The sequence below is a fragment of the Gossypium hirsutum genome, chromosome D13 (assembly GCF_007990345.1).
Source record: "Gossypium hirsutum isolate 1008001.06 chromosome D13, Gossypium_hirsutum_v2.1, whole genome shotgun sequence".
NCBI classification, from domain to species: Eukaryota; Viridiplantae; Streptophyta; class Magnoliopsida; order Malvales; family Malvaceae; genus Gossypium; species Gossypium hirsutum.
Genome location: NC_053449.1, coordinates 56,500,711 through 56,520,858, shown reverse-complemented (window position 1 = coordinate 56,520,858; position 20,148 = coordinate 56,500,711). Strand labels below are relative to the sequence as shown.

General features: G+C 33.0%; 2 protein-coding genes across 5 annotated transcripts; both read left to right on the top strand.

The window, feature by feature from the left end:
• Positions 1-6,779: 6,779 nt before the first annotated feature.
• On the top strand, positions 6,780-13,642 carry LOC107937126 (acyl carrier protein 2, chloroplastic). Of its 2 annotated transcripts, none has more exons than XM_016869951.2 (4): positions 6,780-6,936; positions 7,536-7,646; positions 7,896-8,018; positions 8,296-8,640. In XM_016869951.2, the coding sequence occupies exons 1-4, from the start codon at positions 6,886-6,888 to the stop codon at positions 8,398-8,400; spliced, it is 390 nt and encodes a 129-aa protein (XP_016725440.1). In that variant the 5' UTR covers positions 6,780-6,885; the 3' UTR covers positions 8,401-8,640. The 2 variants fall into 2 exon arrangements, with proteins under 2 accessions (XP_016725440.1, XP_040965144.1); XM_041109210.1 differs by lacking the exon at positions 8,296-8,640 and adding an exon at positions 13,316-13,642 and having other exon boundaries at positions 6,781-6,936.
• Positions 13,643-17,178: 3,536 nt separating this feature from the next.
• Positions 17,179-19,288, top strand: LOC107937143 (superoxide dismutase [Cu-Zn]). 3 transcript variants are annotated; one of them, XM_041109207.1, is made up of 8 exons: positions 17,179-17,364; positions 17,920-18,008; positions 18,098-18,199; positions 18,290-18,385; positions 18,522-18,553; positions 18,674-18,749; positions 18,938-18,991; positions 19,098-19,288. In XM_041109207.1, the coding sequence occupies exons 2-8, from the start codon at positions 17,933-17,935 to the stop codon at positions 19,118-19,120; spliced, it is 459 nt and encodes a 152-aa protein (XP_040965141.1). In that variant the 5' UTR covers positions 17,179-17,364; positions 17,920-17,932; the 3' UTR covers positions 19,121-19,288. The 3 variants fall into 3 exon arrangements, with proteins under 3 accessions (XP_040965141.1, XP_040965143.1, XP_040965142.1); XM_041109209.1 differs by lacking the exon at positions 17,179-17,364 and adding an exon at positions 17,438-17,478; XM_041109208.1 differs by lacking the exon at positions 17,179-17,364 and adding an exon at positions 17,665-17,681.
• Positions 19,289-20,148: the final 860 nt, after the last annotated feature.

The following is a 20,148-nucleotide window of genomic DNA, read 5'->3' as shown; positions in this document are numbered from 1 at the left end:
AGCTACGACTTGCTTTTACGCTCAAATAAAAATTAGAATAATATCATAGATGATCTTTGAAATTTTATTAACTTCTCAATTTAGTCCATTCACTTTAAAATTATATTTAAGAGTTTACTAGTGTCACGGGACAAGGTACAAAGTTAATGACCATTGCACAAAATACAATTGAGAGCATTTACTTAAACACCTCTCGTCCATTGTTTTTCTATGGTTATTCTGTTCTTTTGATCATTCTTTTGGCTTGAATTGTTTCCGCTATGTAAATTGATGCCTTGAAGGAATTCCATGAGAATCCTCACTTTGTGGGAGCTAGACTGACACTAGTTTCATCTTAAAGTTTATACGTTCCCTTCAATTTAAAAATTATTATTTTTCAATTAAAAATATTAAACTATAGTTTTATTTAAATTTAAAACGCTTATAAGACTTTAATTTTTAAAGTATCGAAATACAAGTAGTTATATAAAATAAGAAAGTTTAGAACTTAGTTGGTAAGATGAATGTTATAATTTACTTTTAAACCTACAAAGCGGATGGATTATATTGAAATTTTATAAGGTTTGAAGGATGATTGATGATATGATGCCATCTTTTTTTATCAAAGCACTCAAAATTGATGAATGTTGGAGGCTCCAGGTTACGACTTTGAAGTTGGCTCAATCAAAGTAAAATCCCATGCTAAAAAGGGTGACAATATATTTAAAAATAAAAAATCATATGCTTATAAAATAAATAAAATATATTACACACTGAACGAGCATCTTTTTCTTTAATATTTTTTAGTAAAATATGTGATTTCTTAAAAGTTAAATTAAATAACATTTTCGTAATGGTTTCTTTTGCATGTTTCAATTAAATATAGTTTTAAATTAAACAATAAAGCAATCGAAACTTTTTTCATAAATGTTTATTCACATTTTCTTTTATGCGAATAAAACAGATTGTATATCATTATTGTCATCATTGGAATTTAATGTATTAAATTTTTGGTGGAATGCTATTTTAGGTTAAAAGTAGTATGAGAATTAGATTTTATATTTTTTTTAAAATAGATAAATTAATTTTTATATGTTAGTTTAAAGAGTAAATTAATTTTATTGTGCTGTTAAAAAATAACGCAGTTGACGAAATAATCAAATAAATATACATGATGTATCACGTGTACATCATATTGAAGTATAAAGACTTATTTTTAATAGTAGAAATGAAAGCGATTTTTAGCAAAATGATCAATTTACACTTTGGTCTAATGTACAAGAACTATTTTTCTCATTTTTTAAATAAATGAGATAAAATGTAATCTGACTCTTTATACAAGAACCTCTATTATATTTTTACCGTATTCCATCTTACTTATAGGTTGTAACTTGTAATTTGGAAAGCGATGTGCATATGATATAAAAAACTATAAATGATTTAATATAATTATAACATTAGGAAAATAATATATATCCGATAAAGGAGGGATTTGAGGGTGAAAAGTTTGATTAAAAAAAGGCAAAGTTCCTCAAAAGGTGAATTTGCAAATAGTGGAAAATGATTGAAAAAGGAAAAGATGCAACAAATGAGGTCAAACAATGATTAAAATAATAATGTAGATTTTGTTTAAGAATGTGGTGGTGCCATTACAATAAAGTGCCGTGTAATGCGATGCTTTCTTTTGAATATATATATATATATTGGTAATAGGACAGGCAGAACAATTAAACTTATTACAGGTTTAAGGAAACCTAAGACAGAAGCTAAACTTACAAGAGAAGGAAACCTAATATATATTTTATCAAATTATTATTCCACGTTTTAGATATATTTATAGGAAATCAATTGATTTAGGAAAAGTCTTTTAAATATTTTTTTTGGCATCGACTCGAAAGTATTGTTCTCATGTTGGGGTGTTGTTTTTCAACTTCCACGAAAAATCGTGTATGGTTCACAAATAAGGTGCTTTGGTTCAGGGATGAACCCAAGGGGAGCGCGGACCATCCCTTGGAATTTTCAAAATTGTAAATTTTATATATAAATTGTCATGTATTTTATATTTGGTGTACACATTGCATAACATTCGCCCCCTTGACCAAATAACAATAATAAAATATTAATGTATGATGAGCCTTAAAAGACTAAACTTAGAAGCCTAATATGGATTTTAAAGCCGAATTCCAGAATTAATTGAAACCATACCCATATATATTAAGTTAGCGATTTTCTTGTATTTTGATTTGTATGCCTTGCTAATGAATTATCTTCCTATGGTAAAGTGCCAACACTGCCTAGAGAAAAAGAAATGAGTTTCATGCTGAAACTGAGACAAGTGGAGGATGATTTGTATGTCTTACTAAGGAATTATGTTCCTCTGGTAAGGTGTTGATTCTGTCAAGGATGATTTTCTTTCAACTTACTTGGTGACATACATCGAAAAAGAGATAGCCAGAGAATTTTCAAAAAATTCTATCATTGATAAGTTCGATCTTATGAAAAACTGAATGGTGCAATTTAGAATGCTTAGTATTGAGAAATAGGACTAAGGCCAATTTAAAATGCTTTGTATTTAGAATGCCTCAGTTGGTGGAGATCGGTATCTACAAGACTCAGAATAAGTGTTAGTATTGGGCGTGTGAATGATTATGGAAGTACCTGAGTGTGCTATAGCTCGAACCACCAACCTTGGCCTTATATAGGATTTTATAAGCAAACCTGATACCACTTGATGCTAAACATTTTAATAAAGGGAAATTATTTGGTATACTGGTAGTGGAGTTTTTAGACTCTATAAGCAGAGCCAAAGGGTTGACAAATGTCCTATAGGGGTATAGTAAACTATTAAAAAATAAATATTAAAAAAAAAGACTCATGTAAATTTTTTAAGGTTATTTGTGGAATAAAAAAGAAGCATATTATCAGTGTACCAAATACTCACCATTTAATAAATATTAGATTTTATCACACTCACGATGTGGGTGAAAGAAAATAATTTTAAATATTTTATGTTAAAAATATTTTTTAAAGTTTATTTAACAATGAATATAGGTAGAATAATAATGAACTTGTATTTTAATATTATTAAACATGTGTTCAATCCTCGAATTAAAAATTTTTAATTCTTTTATTTAAAAATAATATAAAAATATGAAAAGATAAAATATCACATAATAATATTAATTATAATTTAAAAGAAAAAATATTTCTATTTTCATAACTTAGCAAAGTGTTATGTTATTTGACCTTGATAGAGTGCTTAAATACTAATAAATTTTTTCATTAACTCTTCGCATTCATAATAATTAACCCAGTCACGTGTGCTTTCCACAATATACCACAATCTAAATCATGTGCCATATTAATCTTTAAGGGTAAATTTAGATGGACGGTGAAGTGCAGTGTATTTAGCTTACTTATTGTCTTACGTTATAATATTATTACAGTATCTAATTTTACCGTCACTGTTGTTTTTACACAAATCGCAAATACACACACCGCCCATCCAAACTTACTGTCCATATTCAAGCATTTATTTTTATGACGACCGATTCTTTTTTCCTAAACATAAATTAACATGCATGCTAGGATATTGTTACAAAATGAGCATAGAAGAGGATTTTCAGTAAATATCCCAACTGAATATCTTCTAACAATTAAAAGCATACCATTTCAGAAGCAACAACCATATTCAAAGCATTATTTATATGTATGGATTTCAGTTAAATGGTTTGATCTTCTTCAATTTCTTAAAAATTATCTGGTGGTTGAGCTTCCATTTCTTTAAAATTCTTTCTAAATATAGAGTTTATTCCAAAAAATTCATACAAATTTTCCTTTTCTTCTACTTCGACAGGCCATCTTATATAATAGCATATATGTTAAAAACGAATAAAAAATTAATACATATAAATTTAATATAATTTTCTTCCTAATAAAGAGAATTGGGAGAATGAACTTGCAAACCAATTGCAAATAAATAAATAAATAAACTTAGAGCTGAATTTTTTTTATGCGAAAGTCTTCCAATTTCACATTGAAATCAACTTCATAAATTTTGGATAACTTATAAAAAGAAAAGGAACAGTATAAGAATTATAAAAACAAAATACAATGCATCCTATTTTCACAAATTTTCTAATTATTTTCAATTGAAAAACCCTAATTATCTACTTTTTCTTAACAAAAAAGGGACCAACCTATTTAATATAGAGGTGGATTATTATTATTTTTTGTAATAGAAGATCAATGTATTTCTTAGAAAAATGGGCCGATCCTATAATAAATGGATTGCCCCTTTTTATTATAAACAAGATAAATGTACTTTTTTAGTAAAAAAAAAAATTGATTCCTAAAATGAAAGGATTGATCCCTTTGGCGTAAGAGGATTGTTAGTGTATTTTACAACATAATGTTACCGAAAACGGATCAATGGCTTTAATATAGGTAGCAATCCCTTTGCATAACACAACCATCATCAGAATCATTTTATTGAAAAATAAAAGCAATCCATATATAAAAAGTAAACTCTCCATCGTCAAACAAATAATGATCATTATTGACATTATCAACAAAATCATTACCTATAGAAAGTGCATGTTTCTCTTCTGCTATTTCAGAAGTGATTGTTTCTCCAATGATGTCAAAGCCTTTGTAATGTTCTGATTATAATTGGGTATTCCCTAAATTCTCACAAGCTTCTTATTAGTAAATTTCTCTTTCCTCATCAGTTTCATCTATGCCACCAATGGTACTTTGAATACTGTACGTAAAGGTGCCTTTATCATAATTATTTTGTTATTGCGTATTTGATTAAGAGCTCATAATGATAGCTTGTATTGTAGTAATTACAAGTTAGAAAATTAAATTATGTAACATTTTAAATTTGTTGCTACTGAAATTATGTATTTTATTACAAATCTATAATGGCAAAACTGTGTTGTTGAAATTAGTAAGTAGAAAACTAAATGACGTAATAATATTTTAAGATTGTTGTTAATATTTTAATATTTAACAATTTGCACTCATAAATCATGTTGTTGTGATTAGTAAGCAAAAATATAAATTAAATAATGGCATTTTAAAGTTGTTACTAATATTTTAACGTTTAACACAAACTTATGCCATTACAAATTTTATTAACATTTTGCAATGAAAAATTGTGTTGTTATGATTAGTAAGCAAAAAATTTAAATTACGTAACAATGTTTTAAGGTTGTTAATATTTTGACATTTAACAACATCTTGTTCTGTCGTTAACAATTCGCAATTGCCAAATCGAGTTGTGATTAATAAAAATAAAATTTAATTACATAATAACATTTTAAAGTCGTTGCTAATATTATACTATTAACTGTGGAATGTGTCTTGTAACAGCTCGTTCGACGAAATCTCTGAATGTGGTTATTGTTTGGCGTATAGTTGGTAAAATAAGGATAGATATGAGTAAGTAAAATGTTTGTCTAGCTAAGCATTGAATTATTTGTATTGCGCCATTTGGTGAACTCTTAGTTTTGGCGAGTTCTGTGGTTTGGCGGATTCTTCTGTTAAGTATTTGCCCAACCCAGGTGCTTTTGGCGAACTCATTAAGTTCACAACTTTTTAGGTTTGTTTATTATTTAAGTATGGTAATTTGGTTAGTTAAGTTGAGACTTAGTTAGAACGGAACTAGAGACTACTATAGATAATAAAGCTTAAATTATGTTAAGTGCACTTAATCACGGGAATCAAGAGAGTTAGTAAAATTATCTAATTTTCCACTAACCCTTGTCTTTGAGCTTGAGTATATAAAAATAGCGGTGGTCTTTCAAAATACTTTTACGTTTTATTCTTCTTCCTTGATTAATTTCCTCTGAAAACTCTATAAAAACCTAAGTCTAGAAAACCTCTTCGAAGTAAGGTTCGCAGTATTCATCTAACTTCTACATTCATACCAGCTCACTGGTAATTACTGATGCACCCTAGGTTACCCTCTAAGTCATTTATGTGTTCTGCATGTATAGATGTTAGAATAGTGTGTGAGGAAGGAAACTTCGTGATTCTAGATTAAGCATTATTGATTCTTGCATGCATGATCAGATTTGATCGATTGATGATTTGATACGTTTAACTATCTTTATTTTAGCTCAAGAAGTTAATGAAAGTCCAAGTGATAAAGGCAAATGACCTGCTTTATAGACTTATGCTAAAGTTTCTGGTGAGTTCCCTCTTACTTTCATGTGTTTTAATTTTCTTTATTTTATAATTCATGTAAGGTAAGTAATCCTCCTTTATAATGAATGAAAGATGTTGTGTGAATAATGGTTATCCAAGGTCTTCAATCTGAGTGGAGTCAATTTGTGATATAAAGTAAGCATCATTTTTTATGCTTAAGTCACTACCATCTGCTTTTGATATGTATGATATGATATGAGGTGATGAAGATGATGAGATATTGTGTAGCCTCCGGTAGGACGGCTATATTACAAACCGGATTGAAAGGTTACAATAAAACATATTGTTCTAATGAAAATGATATGAGGAGTTAAGAGGGAGGATGTATGTGAATAAGACTAAATGATATTAATTTCTGTGTTAAGGAGATGGTTTTTAGTTTTATTTTTTTAGTGAGTTAAATTATTTATATAATCCTTTTAATATATAAATTTTGTTTTTTCAATTAAATTGCTTTAAATATTAGAGCAAGATTATGTAAGAAAAAAGAGAGAGAGAGACATAGCAAGAAAGACGAGGAAAATGGCTACGTAGGATCGAAAAACACGAATGCCTGTCAGTATCACAAAACGTGCAGGTATTGAAATACTCTCCCTCCCTAACCCTTAACTACCACTCTTCCCCACACTTTCTTCGTGTTCTCCCTCGTATTTCACTTCCTCCCTTCTCTCTGTTTCCCCTACACCGCCTCCAATGGCTTCCATTGCTGCTTCTTCCGTCTCCATGCAACCTCGCCACTCCTTGGTATTCCTTTTTCATCTTCTTCTTCTTGTTTCCGTAACTTGGATTCTGTGATAAAACACATGCAGATGTAATATTCATGTTCATGGATTTGTTGGATGTGAATTTGAAACTGTTTAGATATTCATGAGTTTGAAATTATTGTTTCTATGCTTTTCTTTTTAGTATGTAATCATAATGAATCTTAACTAATTTATGCGTAATGTATTATTTTTATTCTCACAATTTATATGATAAATGAAATCTGAATCCATTCTCTCAAATTCATGTTTCTGAGTATAGTACTAGTCTTTTTTTTTCTCTATCTGTTTGTCAGTTTTGCGTAGATTTTACCTTTTAGTCTAATGCTTGTTTTGATTTGTGTAATCTGAGATTTCTATTTGAAGTAAATTTCCATATTTTTCTTTCTTTAAATATCATCTTAACCAGTGCCGGTAGCCACTGGTTACGATTCCTTATAATAAAATGCAAATATAAAGTGTCTGTATTGCTTGGTGTAAGGTGCAGTTGAGATATCCTTGAAGATAGTTTATTCTTCTAGTACAATTATTATTATAGGAATTATTATGGACTGACTGCTGTTTAACAACTTCTTTTAACAGGCTACAACCAGGGCTTCTGGGCTGAAATTGGCTTCATTTGTGAACCAGGAAAGAAACAACCTATCTTTTAGGTTGCGTCCTGTGCCTGCTCGCTTGCGGATATCCTGTGCTGTACGTTTCTCAATCAATTGAATGATATTACTTTCTGTACTCATTTGTGAGGGGGCAAATGCTACTGACTACACAATGGGGTTCACATTTTTTTGTATTTTTATATTCATTATTCATAAATGTCTCTGCATCTTTTGTAGGTTTATTTGTAAACATGATAGTAATGATCTGTTCATTTTTGCAGAAATGATTGTTATACTTTTGGTGAATAACATGATCTTAATGCCTGGGTTAATTGTCATTGGTCAGGCCAAACCAGAGACGGTAGATAAGGTGTGCGAAATAGCAAGGAAACAACTAGCTTTGTCAAGTGACGAACCTGTCACTGGGGCATCCAAATTTTCTGATCTTGGAGCTGATTCTCTTGATACGGTACTCCCTCAACCCCTCAATGATCATTGATTCGGTTTCTGAATGCCTAGCTTTTTCCCTTTTCTTCTTATTTGGGTATGTAGGGTGCAGAATCATGGATCTCATGCATTTGTTTGAGTTGAATGAAATTTTGCCTATCTGTATGTTCATGCTCATCTATATATGTATCCTTGAAGTCATCCATTTTTCTCTAATCAATCTTAATTCTTTGTCAACATGAATAACTCTATGTCTCATATAATTAAAGCGAAAGTGATGAAGTTGGTTCAGCATGCAGCAAACTCGACAGCATGCAGGCCATGAAGACCAAGTCGTGCAGGAGCTGCTGGAACGAGCTGAACTATTCCTATTTTGTTCATCTAGTAATCTTAAGTTAATGTAATGTACTTTAGTTCATTTAGAACTATGTTAGGTTTATGATTGATGTAATTTTGATGACAATTGAGCTGTTAAGTCAGCTTTGTTTAAGTGTGTAAGCTTAGTTTTTCAAGTTTCAATGTATTAGTGGTAGTAGGTGATGATTAGGTATCATTATGCAGATTTTGACAAGCAAATTGCTTGGTTTATGTATTGGCATTATGCCATTGTTCAATATATGAATGAAATCAGCTTTGTTCATCAATATTCTCTCAAATTTCCTCAGCTTATTTTCTTCTTTCTTCAACTCGAAATTGTTTGTTTGCTCAGCAAGATTCGAGGCTTGCTCGACAAGAAACTTGCTGAGTCTGTTTGATTCTGCTGTTGCACCAACAATTGGTATCTAGAGCTTATTTCTTAAGGGACCTGTTATACAAATCCATGGCTTCATCAAGTTTTTCACCAGCTGCACCTCAAGTCTTCAATGGAGAAGGCTATCACATATGGGTGGTCAAAATGAAGACCTACCTGCAGGCTTTCAATCTGTGGGAGGTGGTCAACTCTGATGTTGAACCAGAGCCACTTAGAGCTAATCCAACAGTGGCTCAGATCAGGCAGCATGCTGATGAAAGGACCAAGAGGCACAAGGCTATGTCTTGCATCCAAAACTCAGTGTCTGATGTGATTTTCACAAGGATTATGGCCTGTGAATCACCAAAACAGGCCTGGGACAAGTTGCAGGAAGAGCTTCAAGGGACTGAGAGGACAAGGCAACAACAGTTGTTAAACTTGAGGAGAGATTTCGAGAATTTGAAGATGAAGGAAGAAGAAACTGTCAAGCAATATTCTGACAGGATTATGGCTGTAGTTAACAGCATCAGGCTCCTTGGAGAGCAGTTCAATGAAGCTAGGATAGTGGAGAAGGTTATAGCAACTCTGCCTGAGAGGTATGAGGCAAAAATCTCATCTCTCGAGGACTCAAGCGACCTGTCCACCATCTCCCTGACAGAGTTGATCAATGCTCTATATGCTCAAGAGCAGAGGAGAGCAAGCAGACTGGAGGAGCACCAAGAAGGTGCCTTTCAGGCAAGAACAAATACTGCCTACAAAGGCAAGAAGGCCTGGAGAGACAAGCCAAAGGATGATGCTGCAAGGAGAGAAGGTCAGACTTGCAAGCACTGCAGAAAGGCTGGTCATTCAGAAGAAAAATGCTGGTTTAATCCAGATGCTGTGTGTCAGCATTGTAAGAAAAAGGGTCATGTTGAGAGAGTTTGTAAGAGCAAGGCCAAAACAAGGCGCAATCAGGCTCAACAGATGAAAGCTGAGGCTCGAGTAGCTAAGGAGGACAGTGACCAAGAGGAGCAAGTCTTTACTGTGTCATGCTCAGCTGCTCAGGAAAAGTCCTCATCTGGTTGGCTCCTAGACAGTGGATGCACCACCCACATGACACCTGATGCTGCAATCTTTAAGTCTTTAGACAGAAGCTGCAGAACTAAAGTCAAGATAGGAAATGGTCATTTTATTCAAGCTGAAGGCAAGGGTGATGTTCTGATATGCACCCTTACAGGTACCAAAGTGATTTCAAATGTGCTGTTGGTGCCTGAAATTGACAGAAACCTGCTCAGCATAGCTCAGTTGCTGGAAAAAGGTTACTCAGTTGTGTTTAAAGACCACCAATGCCAAATCAGTGATCCAAGTGGATCCAAACTGATGGCAGTCCCTATGGCTGATAAGAGCTTTGTGGTTGACTGGACAAAAAAGTCAGACATTGCCTACACAGCCACTTCAGATGAATCCAAGCTGTGGCATCAAAGACTAGGACATGCCAACTTCAGATCGATGGCCCGAATGATCAGAGAAGACCTGGCTGAAAACTTCATCAACTCAGTAGACCATGATGATGTATGTGAAGTATGTCAGCTAGGAAAGCAGGCCAGACTCCCATTTCCCTCGAATCAAGCCTGGAGAGCCTCTGAAAAACTCCAACTGGTGCATACTGATGTGTGTGGACCTATGAAGACTGAGTCATTGAGTGGAAACAGGTATTTCATACTGTTCATTGATGATTTCTCGAGATATTGTTGGATTTACTTCTTAAAACAGAAATCAGAGGTGGCCACTGTGTTTTGGAAGTTCAAAACTGCTGCTGAAACTGAAACAGGCTGCAAGGTGAAGACCATAAGGTCTGATAATGGGACTGAGTACACCTCAGCTCAGTTCCAAGCCTTCTGTGATAAGGCAGGCATCAAACATCAACTTACCAACACATATACACCTCAGCAGAATGGGGTAAGTGAAAGGAAGAATAGGAGTTTGATGGATATGGCCAGGTGCTTGATGATTCAGAAGAATCTGCCTAAAGCACTATGGGCAGAAGCAGTTAACACTGCAACATACATTCAAAATAGACTTCCAACCAGGGCTTTGGATCAAAAGACCCCATTCGAGGCCTGGTTTAGCTTCAAGCCATCATTGGCTCATCTGAAGGTCTTTGGATGCATCTGTTATGCACATGTACCTGCTGTTAAAAGGGACAAATTGTCTGAAAGGGCTCGACCTGGTGTTTTGGTGGGCTATAGCACTGTTAAGAAGGGCTATAGGATTTTAGATCCTTCAACAAACAAAGTGTCAGTAAGCAGGGATGTGGTATTTGATGAGAGGTCATGTTGGAACTGGGAAAGACATGAACCTGAAGAAGTTTTTGAAGAACTTGCAGCAGACCAAGCTGAGCCAGACCAAGATGTCCCTGAAATGGATATTGATGATGAACCAGTCAGAGGAACAAGGCTATTGGCTGAAATTTATGAAAGGGCTCATGTAGCCATAGCTGAACTAAGCAACTTTGAAGAGGCTGAGGCTCAGCAAGGGTGGAAGCAGGCAATGGCTGAGGAGATCAGCATGATTGAGAAGAACCACACCTGGAAATTGGTTGAAAGGCCAGTCAAAAGGAAAGTGATTGGGGTGAAATGGGTGTACAAAGCCAAGCAGAATGCTGATGGTACCTTGAACAAGCTGAAAGCAAGGCTAGTTGTCAAGGGGTTCAGTCAGAGGTATGGCTTGGACTACCTGGAGACCTTTGCACCAGTGGCCAGGCTCGACACCATCAGACTGCTGATTGCCTTAGCAGCACAGCTTGAATGGAAGATCCATCAACTTGATGTGAAATCAGTTTTTCTGAATGGTTTCTTAGATGAAGACATCTATGTTGAACAACCACAAGGGTTTGAAATAGCTGGCAGAGAGCATATGGTCTACAAACTGAAGAAGGCCCTATATGGATTAAAGCAGGCTCCAAGGGCCTGGTATAGCAGAATTGATGGCTACTTGACTGATCTAGGATTCGATCGAAGCAAGAGTGAGCCAACACTGTATGTCAAGAAACAAGGGACACAAATACAACTCATTGTGTCCCTGTATGTTGATGATCTTCTGGTGACAGGAGGAGATCGAGTAGTGCTGGCTGATTTTAAGACCAAGATGCAGGAAGTGTTTGAAATGTCTGATCTTGGGGAGATGTCATACTTTCTTGGAATGGAGGTGTCTCAAGTACAGAATGAGATATTTCTAAGCCAGAGAAGCTTTGCCACAAAGATTCTGACCAAGTTCTCCATGCAAAATAGCAAGGCAACTAAAACACCTGTTGCTGTTGGAGAAAAACTATCGAGCCAAGGTGGTTTTAAGATTTGTGAAACAACCTACAGGAGTCTAGTTGGTTGCTTGCTATACTTGACTGCCACTAGACCAGACATTATGTATGCTGTAGGATTGCTCTCAAGGTTCTTGCATTACTGCAATGAGAAGCATTTCCAAGCTGCAAAGAGAGTGCTGAGATATGTCAAAGGCACTTTAAACTATGGTTTGAAGTACAGCAAAGAAGGAAATCTGAAGCTGGTTGGCTACACTGATAGTGACTGGGCTGGCTCGATAGATGACATGAAAAGCACCTCAGGGTATGCTTTTAACCTTGGTTCAGCCATGTTTTGTTGGAGCTCAAAGAAGCAAAGTCTAGTAGCTCAATCTACTGCTGAAGCAGAGTATGTGGCAACAGCAAGTACTGTCAACCAAGCCATATGGCTAAGAAAAATATTGGCTGACTTGAATGTGCATCAAGAGGAAGCTACTGAGATCTTCTGTGACAACCAATCTGCAGTAGCAATTGCTAAAAATCCAGTGTTCCATGGAAGAACAAAACATTTCAGCATCAAGTTGCATGTTGTTCGAGAAATGGAGCAAGCTCAGGAAGTAAAGCTGATCCACTGTAATTCAGAAGATCAACTTGCTGACATTTTAACCAAAGCTCTTAGTGTCACAAGGTTTGAATATCTAAGAAAGAAGCTAGGTGTTTGCTCCATGCAAACCAAGGAGGAGTGATGAAGTTGGTTCAGCATGCAGCAAACTCGACAGCATGCAGGCCATGAAGACCAAGTCGTGCAGGAGCTGCTGGAACGAGCTGAACTATTCCTATTTTGTTCATCTAGTAATCTTAAGTTAATGTAATGTACTTTAGTTCATTTAGAACTATGTTAGGTTTATGATTGATGTAATTTTGATGACAATTGAGCTGTTAAGTCAGCTTTGTTTAAGTGTGTAAGCTTAGTTTTTCAAGTTTCAATGTATTAGTGGTAGTAGGTGATGATTAGGTATCATTATGCAGATTTTGACAAGCAAATTGCTTGGTTTATGTATTGGCATTATGCCATTGTTCAATATATGAATGAAATCAGCTTTGTTCATCAATATTCTCTCAAATTTCCTCAGCTTATTTTCTTCTTTCTTCAACTCGAAATTGTTTGTTTGCTCAGCAAGATTCGAGGCTTGCTCGACAAGAAACTTGCTGAGTCTGTTTGATTCTGCTGTTGCACCAACAGAAAGCCGCATGTCCACGCTATAATGTGTTTTACTTGAGGCTATTGCTTGTGGCTTGTGTCATACCATTTCAGGTTGAGATTGTGCTGGGAATCGAGGAAGAATTTGGAGTCACAATAAAAGAGGACAATGCCCAAGACATCACAACTGTTCAGGATGCCGCCGATCTTATTGAGAAGCTCTGCCGTGCTAAAGGTGCCTAGAAACAAGGACCTAAGTTGCAGGTTCATTCACCATGCCCCCCCATATTTGATCTCTGAGAGCATTTAAAAATCTTGTTTTGAACTCCCTATGTTGTTGGAATTTTAAGTTAAATTTGTCGATTTAACTTTTTGTGTGGTAAATCAAGGAAATACTATTCCTGTTGCCGTTCTATTGTTATTAATGTGACCTAATTTTATTAGATATATGCCCAAACCAAATCCTTTATCATCTACCTTACAGGATTAAGGCTAGTATAGCATTACTGTTGGTGTGCCAATCTCAATGCTAAAGAGACCTTAAGGGCCTGTTGAAATCAAAACTCAAAATCTATATCATGTTCATGTTCATGTGGGCATCTATGCCTTTTTCTTTGCTAGTAAGTGAGCATAAGCTATCATACTTACTTGGATGGGTTTTGAAAATGCACTCGTATTTTGTTATGCATAAATAATTTGATTATATATATATATATTGTGATTAAGATAAAGGTGGGTTTTTTTGGGATCTTCCTGTCTTATATTAATAGTCACAAAAGGCATTTATGGCCCCTTTTTCCACCATGGAGCTCTTCATATTTTCTCCACCTCATGTTGTTCATTAACGGCTCTTCGCCCTATAAAAGTGAACTGTTCTAAATTCTCATCACATTCTCTTCATTATCTTTTCCCTCATTGATTTCTTATATCAAAATGTTTGATGTTGGTAATTTCAATTATCTCTAATCTTGAAAAGATGCGGTTGAGTTCATAGACATAAAATAGACGTACTTAAGGAGCTTGAAGATTTCAAGTGATATGATTACAAGAGCCAAAAAGTAAAGTAATAAAGACTAAAAGTACAAGGATTTAGGCAAACTTCCATGAATGGATCAATTGTCAAAGCTTATTATGCCATGCATGGGAATGGAAACAGAGTGTGGGATGGAAGAAAGCTAATAAGAAGGGAGACAAGCTGAATTGTAAATGAGCAATTGGATTGCTTGCAGTTCCCTACTTTTGCATCTGATGCATTGAAAAGCATTACAGGAGACCACTGTTGGTCAAGCCGCCGACTTCAAACCTTGTATGCCATTCCTGACTTCAATTCCTCATCAATTTAAAATCTCCATACCTCAATTAAAACATTGTGAGATTCGCAATTTAGAATCCTAGTCAAAGTTTGAAAATGTTGGATGCAATCAACTTTATATATAAATCAATCCTATCACATATTTAGTATGTGAGTGAAAGAAATAAAAATAATAATGAAGTTTTTTGAAAAAATAATATATATTTCATTGGATACGTACATATATCTTGCTCGGATAGTTCTTATTACGTGCTCATTAGTTTGTGTCAAACGATATTCTTAATTATATTTGGGATAATTTTTTTAATGATTTCAAATTAAACGAACAGACATAAAAATAGATATACAAGGTTAGTTTGCCGGCTCCAGTTCTTGACTCTCAATTCATCCACTGGGTTATTTTTCAATGATATGTTGTGGTGTTGGGTAAAGAATATAGTGCTGGCAACAGCTTTCAACTCTGTCACCTGTGTGGTGGGTTGGAATGGAGCCACTTCAAAATGTTGCTTTGTTTACTAACACCGGTTTTATGGCCATCTCCCCCATCATAACAATGTGCCTTGAGAAAAGCAGCTTTGTTTCGTTTTGCAAAGGAAGAAAGAAATAGAAAGAAGAAAGATGTGTGTGAATTTTTTTATAATCAGGATTAACGGTTAAATTTTTAAAATAAAATCAAATTGACATAAGTTTGAATTTGTTGTTAAACCAATTTGAAAAGTTATTATATTATCTTCGACGATCAAAAAAACGATAAATCTAACTGTAAAAGTATCATTGAGGTACCTATGGCATGTCATATATTACTGTCCGATTATTTTGTTAGTCGCACCAGTTTTAACAGTATAAATGAACAAACTTTTTAACAAAAATGTCCAATTTACATTTTGATCTAATGTAGAAGGATTATCTTGCTCATTTTTTTAGTATAGATGATAAAATATAATCTAACTCTTAATATATGGACATCTATAGTACTTTTATTCAAATTTAGTTAAATAATAATTTTGTAATTTTTTATATGTAAATAACTAAAAAATATTATTAATAATTGCACAACTATCACTATAATTTGCTATTATTTAAAAAGTTTAACCTTTTCATAAATTTTCAGCTAAATTGGCATCAATTTAACTCCTAAAAACCAAATTTTTATAAATAAAAAAAAACTCATAAAACCATCTCATATAACAACTTAAATAATAATATAAATATAAAAAGGGTAAACTACATCAACTGGCCCTAAACTTTGTCTAGAATTACATTTTCGTCACTCAACTTTCAAAAGTTACATAATAGTCATTAACATTATCAAATTGTTACATTTTTGTCTGGGTTAATAGCTACTCTGGTTCCTGCTATAGTTAAAAAGGTTATTTTGATATTTTTAAAATTTTCTTAACAATAATTGTAAAATAATTAAAAAAATCTTAGACTAAAAAATATTTAAAATATATAAAAATAATTTTAAAAGCTCATAATTTTTTAAAATATAAAATATTTAAATATGTATAAATCTAAAAATTCTTAAAATTAAAACTAAATTTTTTAAACTTACTTTTCTTGCAATTTTTTATTATATAAAAAAAACTAAAAAATTTAAATTAAATTCCATTTATTTTCCATCATTGATGAACACCTTCAATCACATCAACAACTTCATGTTGCTTTACCTAGCCTTTGTAAAATACATCTCAATGCAAGAGTCAAATTCCACTATTAAATCGATTATTACTGCTCAAGTTTTCAAGATACAAAATCGAAGCTTGCAACATTGCTTTCATTCTTGAGAATCATAAAAACTTTTACCATCAACGACCTTTTTACAAGATTTTCCTGATAATTATGAAAAAACAAAAATAATGGAATAAAAGTTAAAAAAGAAGAGCAAAAGGTTTTATTATATTGTTTAAGTTCTTTGATAAGTTTTAACTTTTTGAAATTTGAGATTTTTTTCTTTTAGTTTATAATATGAAGTATCCTACTTCTTTCTCAACCCACCATTATTTAATTACTGGATTGATTGGATTTTTGAGTAATTTTTAGTTTTTTAAATTATAATACAAAATGTTTTCTTCTTCTCCAAAACTCACCATTTTTCCCTCAAATTTCAAGTCAATAGTTTACTTTTAGCTATAAATAATATATATTATTTTTAATAATTTGGGAAGAGCGAAACCAACACCGATTTGCATGAAAAGAAAAAGAAAAGGGCAAAGAAAAATAAAAATGAAAAAAGTGTAAAACAACAAAGCAAATGAAAAACGAGTAGTATCAAAGTGAATGGGTATTTATTTATTTGTTTTGTAAAAGTTCAAAAACTGATTTGTTATAAGATTGGATGTGAAAAAATTAGTTAACATTTTTTTTTTTTGCTTGTGTCAATTTATTTTTATATGAATTATTTATTTTTAAGATTTTTTAATTTTTTTACAATTATTGTTAAGAAAATTTTAAAACTATCAAAATAATTTTAATTTAGATTAGCTATTAACCATTTGAATTAAGGTGTAAGTTACTTTTTTAACGGAAGTTAACAGTTAAGTGACAAATATGTAATAATTTAATAACATTAATGATTATTATGTAATTTTCAAAAGTTGAGTGCTGAAAATATAATTTTAAACAAAGTTTATAATAGTTTAAATCATATAGCACAATTACCGTTGTACCCTAAGGGGGTTGGTGAAGTGGTGAAGGTTGTACGTTACTAGAAGCTTCTCTCAGTTTTCAGTGATTCCACGATTTCCACCCCTTATTCTATAAGTTTGATTTAACTGCTAGACACACCACGCTCATTTCTCACTTCTGTTTTCCTTGTTCTCTTCTACATTCAGCAAAGGGGGGCTCTGAGGTTAGATCCTTTTCCTTTCTTTGGCTTTTTATGTCCATTCAATTTCTAGGGTTTTAAAGGCTTGAATCTCTCTTTCATTTACCTTTTCTTTTTCGGTACATACCAAACAAAGAGGTATTTTGACTTTTGATCTACATTTCTTCCAATACTAGCTTTTATTCAAGGTCTACTCTCGATTTCTTGTTTTTCTTGCCTAGATTTTGCTTGCTTGTTCGATTTTTTTTCCCAATTTTTCCTGCTTAAGTTAAGCTTGATCTTGATGACTATCAATTCATTTTCTCTTATGTTGATTGACGAAAGCTAAAAGGAAAAAAAAGGTAAATTATTTAATATACATGTATGTATGTCTTGAACTAGATTCTGTGCTGAAGAAAGAAGCTGGATTTTCTTTTTCTAATTTTGAAAATTATAGATTATCTTTTCACTTTCTAAGAAAAATGTTAATCTTACTTGAGACGAGTATTCTTCTTCTTTGCTGTTATGTGATTCAAGAATTGTGCTTAAAACATAGTGTTTTTAGTGGGAGAAATTAACGTATTTGGTGAAAATTTATAGATCACATACCAAAATGGTGAAAGCCGTTGCCGTCCTTAGCAGCAATGAAGGTGTTAGCGGAACTGTTTTCTTCTCCCAAGAAGGAGATGGTAAATCACAACTCCGATAGGATCTCTCTGTTTTCTTTGTTTCTATGTTTCATGTTGAAGTTATTTAATCTGTTCTTTCCTTTTTTTAGGTCCAACTACCGTGACTGGGAACCTTTCTGGTCTTAAGGCCGGACTCCATGGCTTCCATGTTCATGCCCTTGGGGACATAACTAACGGGTGCATGTCAACTGGTAAACGTCTAGAAGTTGGTTTTGTTGGTTTCTCTTGGCTTCTGTGTATTTGTTTTTTGGATTTTGACCTTGAGGTTAATCTGTTTGCAGGACCCCATTTTAATCCTGCTGGCAAAGAGCATGGTGCTCCCGAAGATGAGAACCGCCATGCTGGTGATCTAGGAAATGTCACTGTTGGTGATGATGGTATGAATATTTGCTTTCCATCAACGACCATAAGATTTCAGCAGTTTTAGCAGTTTAACATTCGATTTCCTTGTTCCGTTTCACGTTTTTTCAGTAGTATGTTTTTTTTTTTTCCAATTTTGTTTGTTTGATCCAGGCTGTGCTAGCTTCTCCATCACCGACAAACAGGTTTGTTCAGCTACTTATTAGTCCTTTGTGCTTTCTTTTGATTTCTTTCTCTTGTGTTTCCGGTTATGCTGTGGACCGACTTAAGTCCATTGCTAAAATCTGTTGTTCCGTATCTTGTAGATTCCACTCACAGGCCCAAACTCCATTATCGGAAGAGCTGTAGTTGTCCATGCAGATCCCGATGACCTTGGCAAGGGTAATAATAGTTCAAAATTCTGACTCCGATTAAATTGTTTTATTCCTTTATGACCTTTGCTTATGCTAGGAACAGTATACCCCTTTGCTCTTCCTCATTGGATGTTTGTAATCAAGCATCTACCGCAAACTATGAAATGGATTTGGAAGTTAGAGTCATATTTTGTAACAGTGCTATTATATGTGCAGGCGGCCATGAGCTCAGCAAAAGCACAGGAAATGCTGGCGGCAGAGTAGCTTGCGGTAAATTATCTATCTCAATCACATGTTCAATAATTTTGTGGAATATCATAGCTACAATTGATGATTAGATATATTATTGTTGATTAGTAAGTTGTAAATGATGTAGGTATTATTGGTCTGCAAGGCTAAAATCCGAGCCAAATGCGTTTGAAGGATGCAATGGGCTTTGTGAAGTAGAAAGAACTTGGTTATAATAATAAAAAGGTTAAAAGAATCCTTAGTTTGTGTACTTTTGTTGTGTGTTGGTTGTCATGTGTAACTCAGTGTCCTTTGAATCTTAAAATACCTTTTGTTGAATGCTTTATGTTTGCTCATACTTTCTTCTTTTCTGCACTTTTCAATATATATCCCTATCTCCCGTATTCAGATTTGATCGATTCTAGGCCCTTACAGTTACAGCGAATAATTACTTAATAATTGAAAGAATTTAGTGGAATTGGCTAATATCAATAAGCCTTTGCAGTTTTATTATTTCATATGTTCAAATGTCTTAAAATTATGTTCTCTAGAGCTTCTTGTTTTTATATTTTAATTTTATCTTTTTTTTATGATTTTTGCAAAAACAATTTTAATATTAAATACATTAAAATTCAAAAATTTAACTGTTGGAGCAAGGCATTATTGAAAATTAAGGTCAAAACAGAATAGCAAAATCACTTGGAATTGTGGTATTTGGACTAACAATTCACTTAAACAAAATAACAAATAAGTCAATTAATATATTGCTATTCAATTTATATTAACTAATATTAGCAATTAAAGTGTTATTAAATTGAAAGTGGGACAAATTATTGTGTAGTTTTCCAGACGGGTCTCATCTAATAATCACAATTTGTGTAAATATTAAAAAAATCACAAAAAAAAGAAGAAAAATTTAATCAATGCAATGTTACCATTCTAAAAGAAGAAGAAAAAGTGCCAAGAAAAACTAAAGAGCAGTATATAAAAAAAAGAAAAAGAAAAAATGTAACTTTCAAAGAATCAAAGTATAATAAATAAAATTAACAATAAAAGCAATATTAAAACATGATTGCAACTTCCAAATGAATTAAAACGTTATAAGAAATAAATAATAAAATAATAAAAATAAAATGTAATAATAAATTTTAAAAATAACATAATAAAAATATTTATTATAACTGCCAAATTTTGGAAAA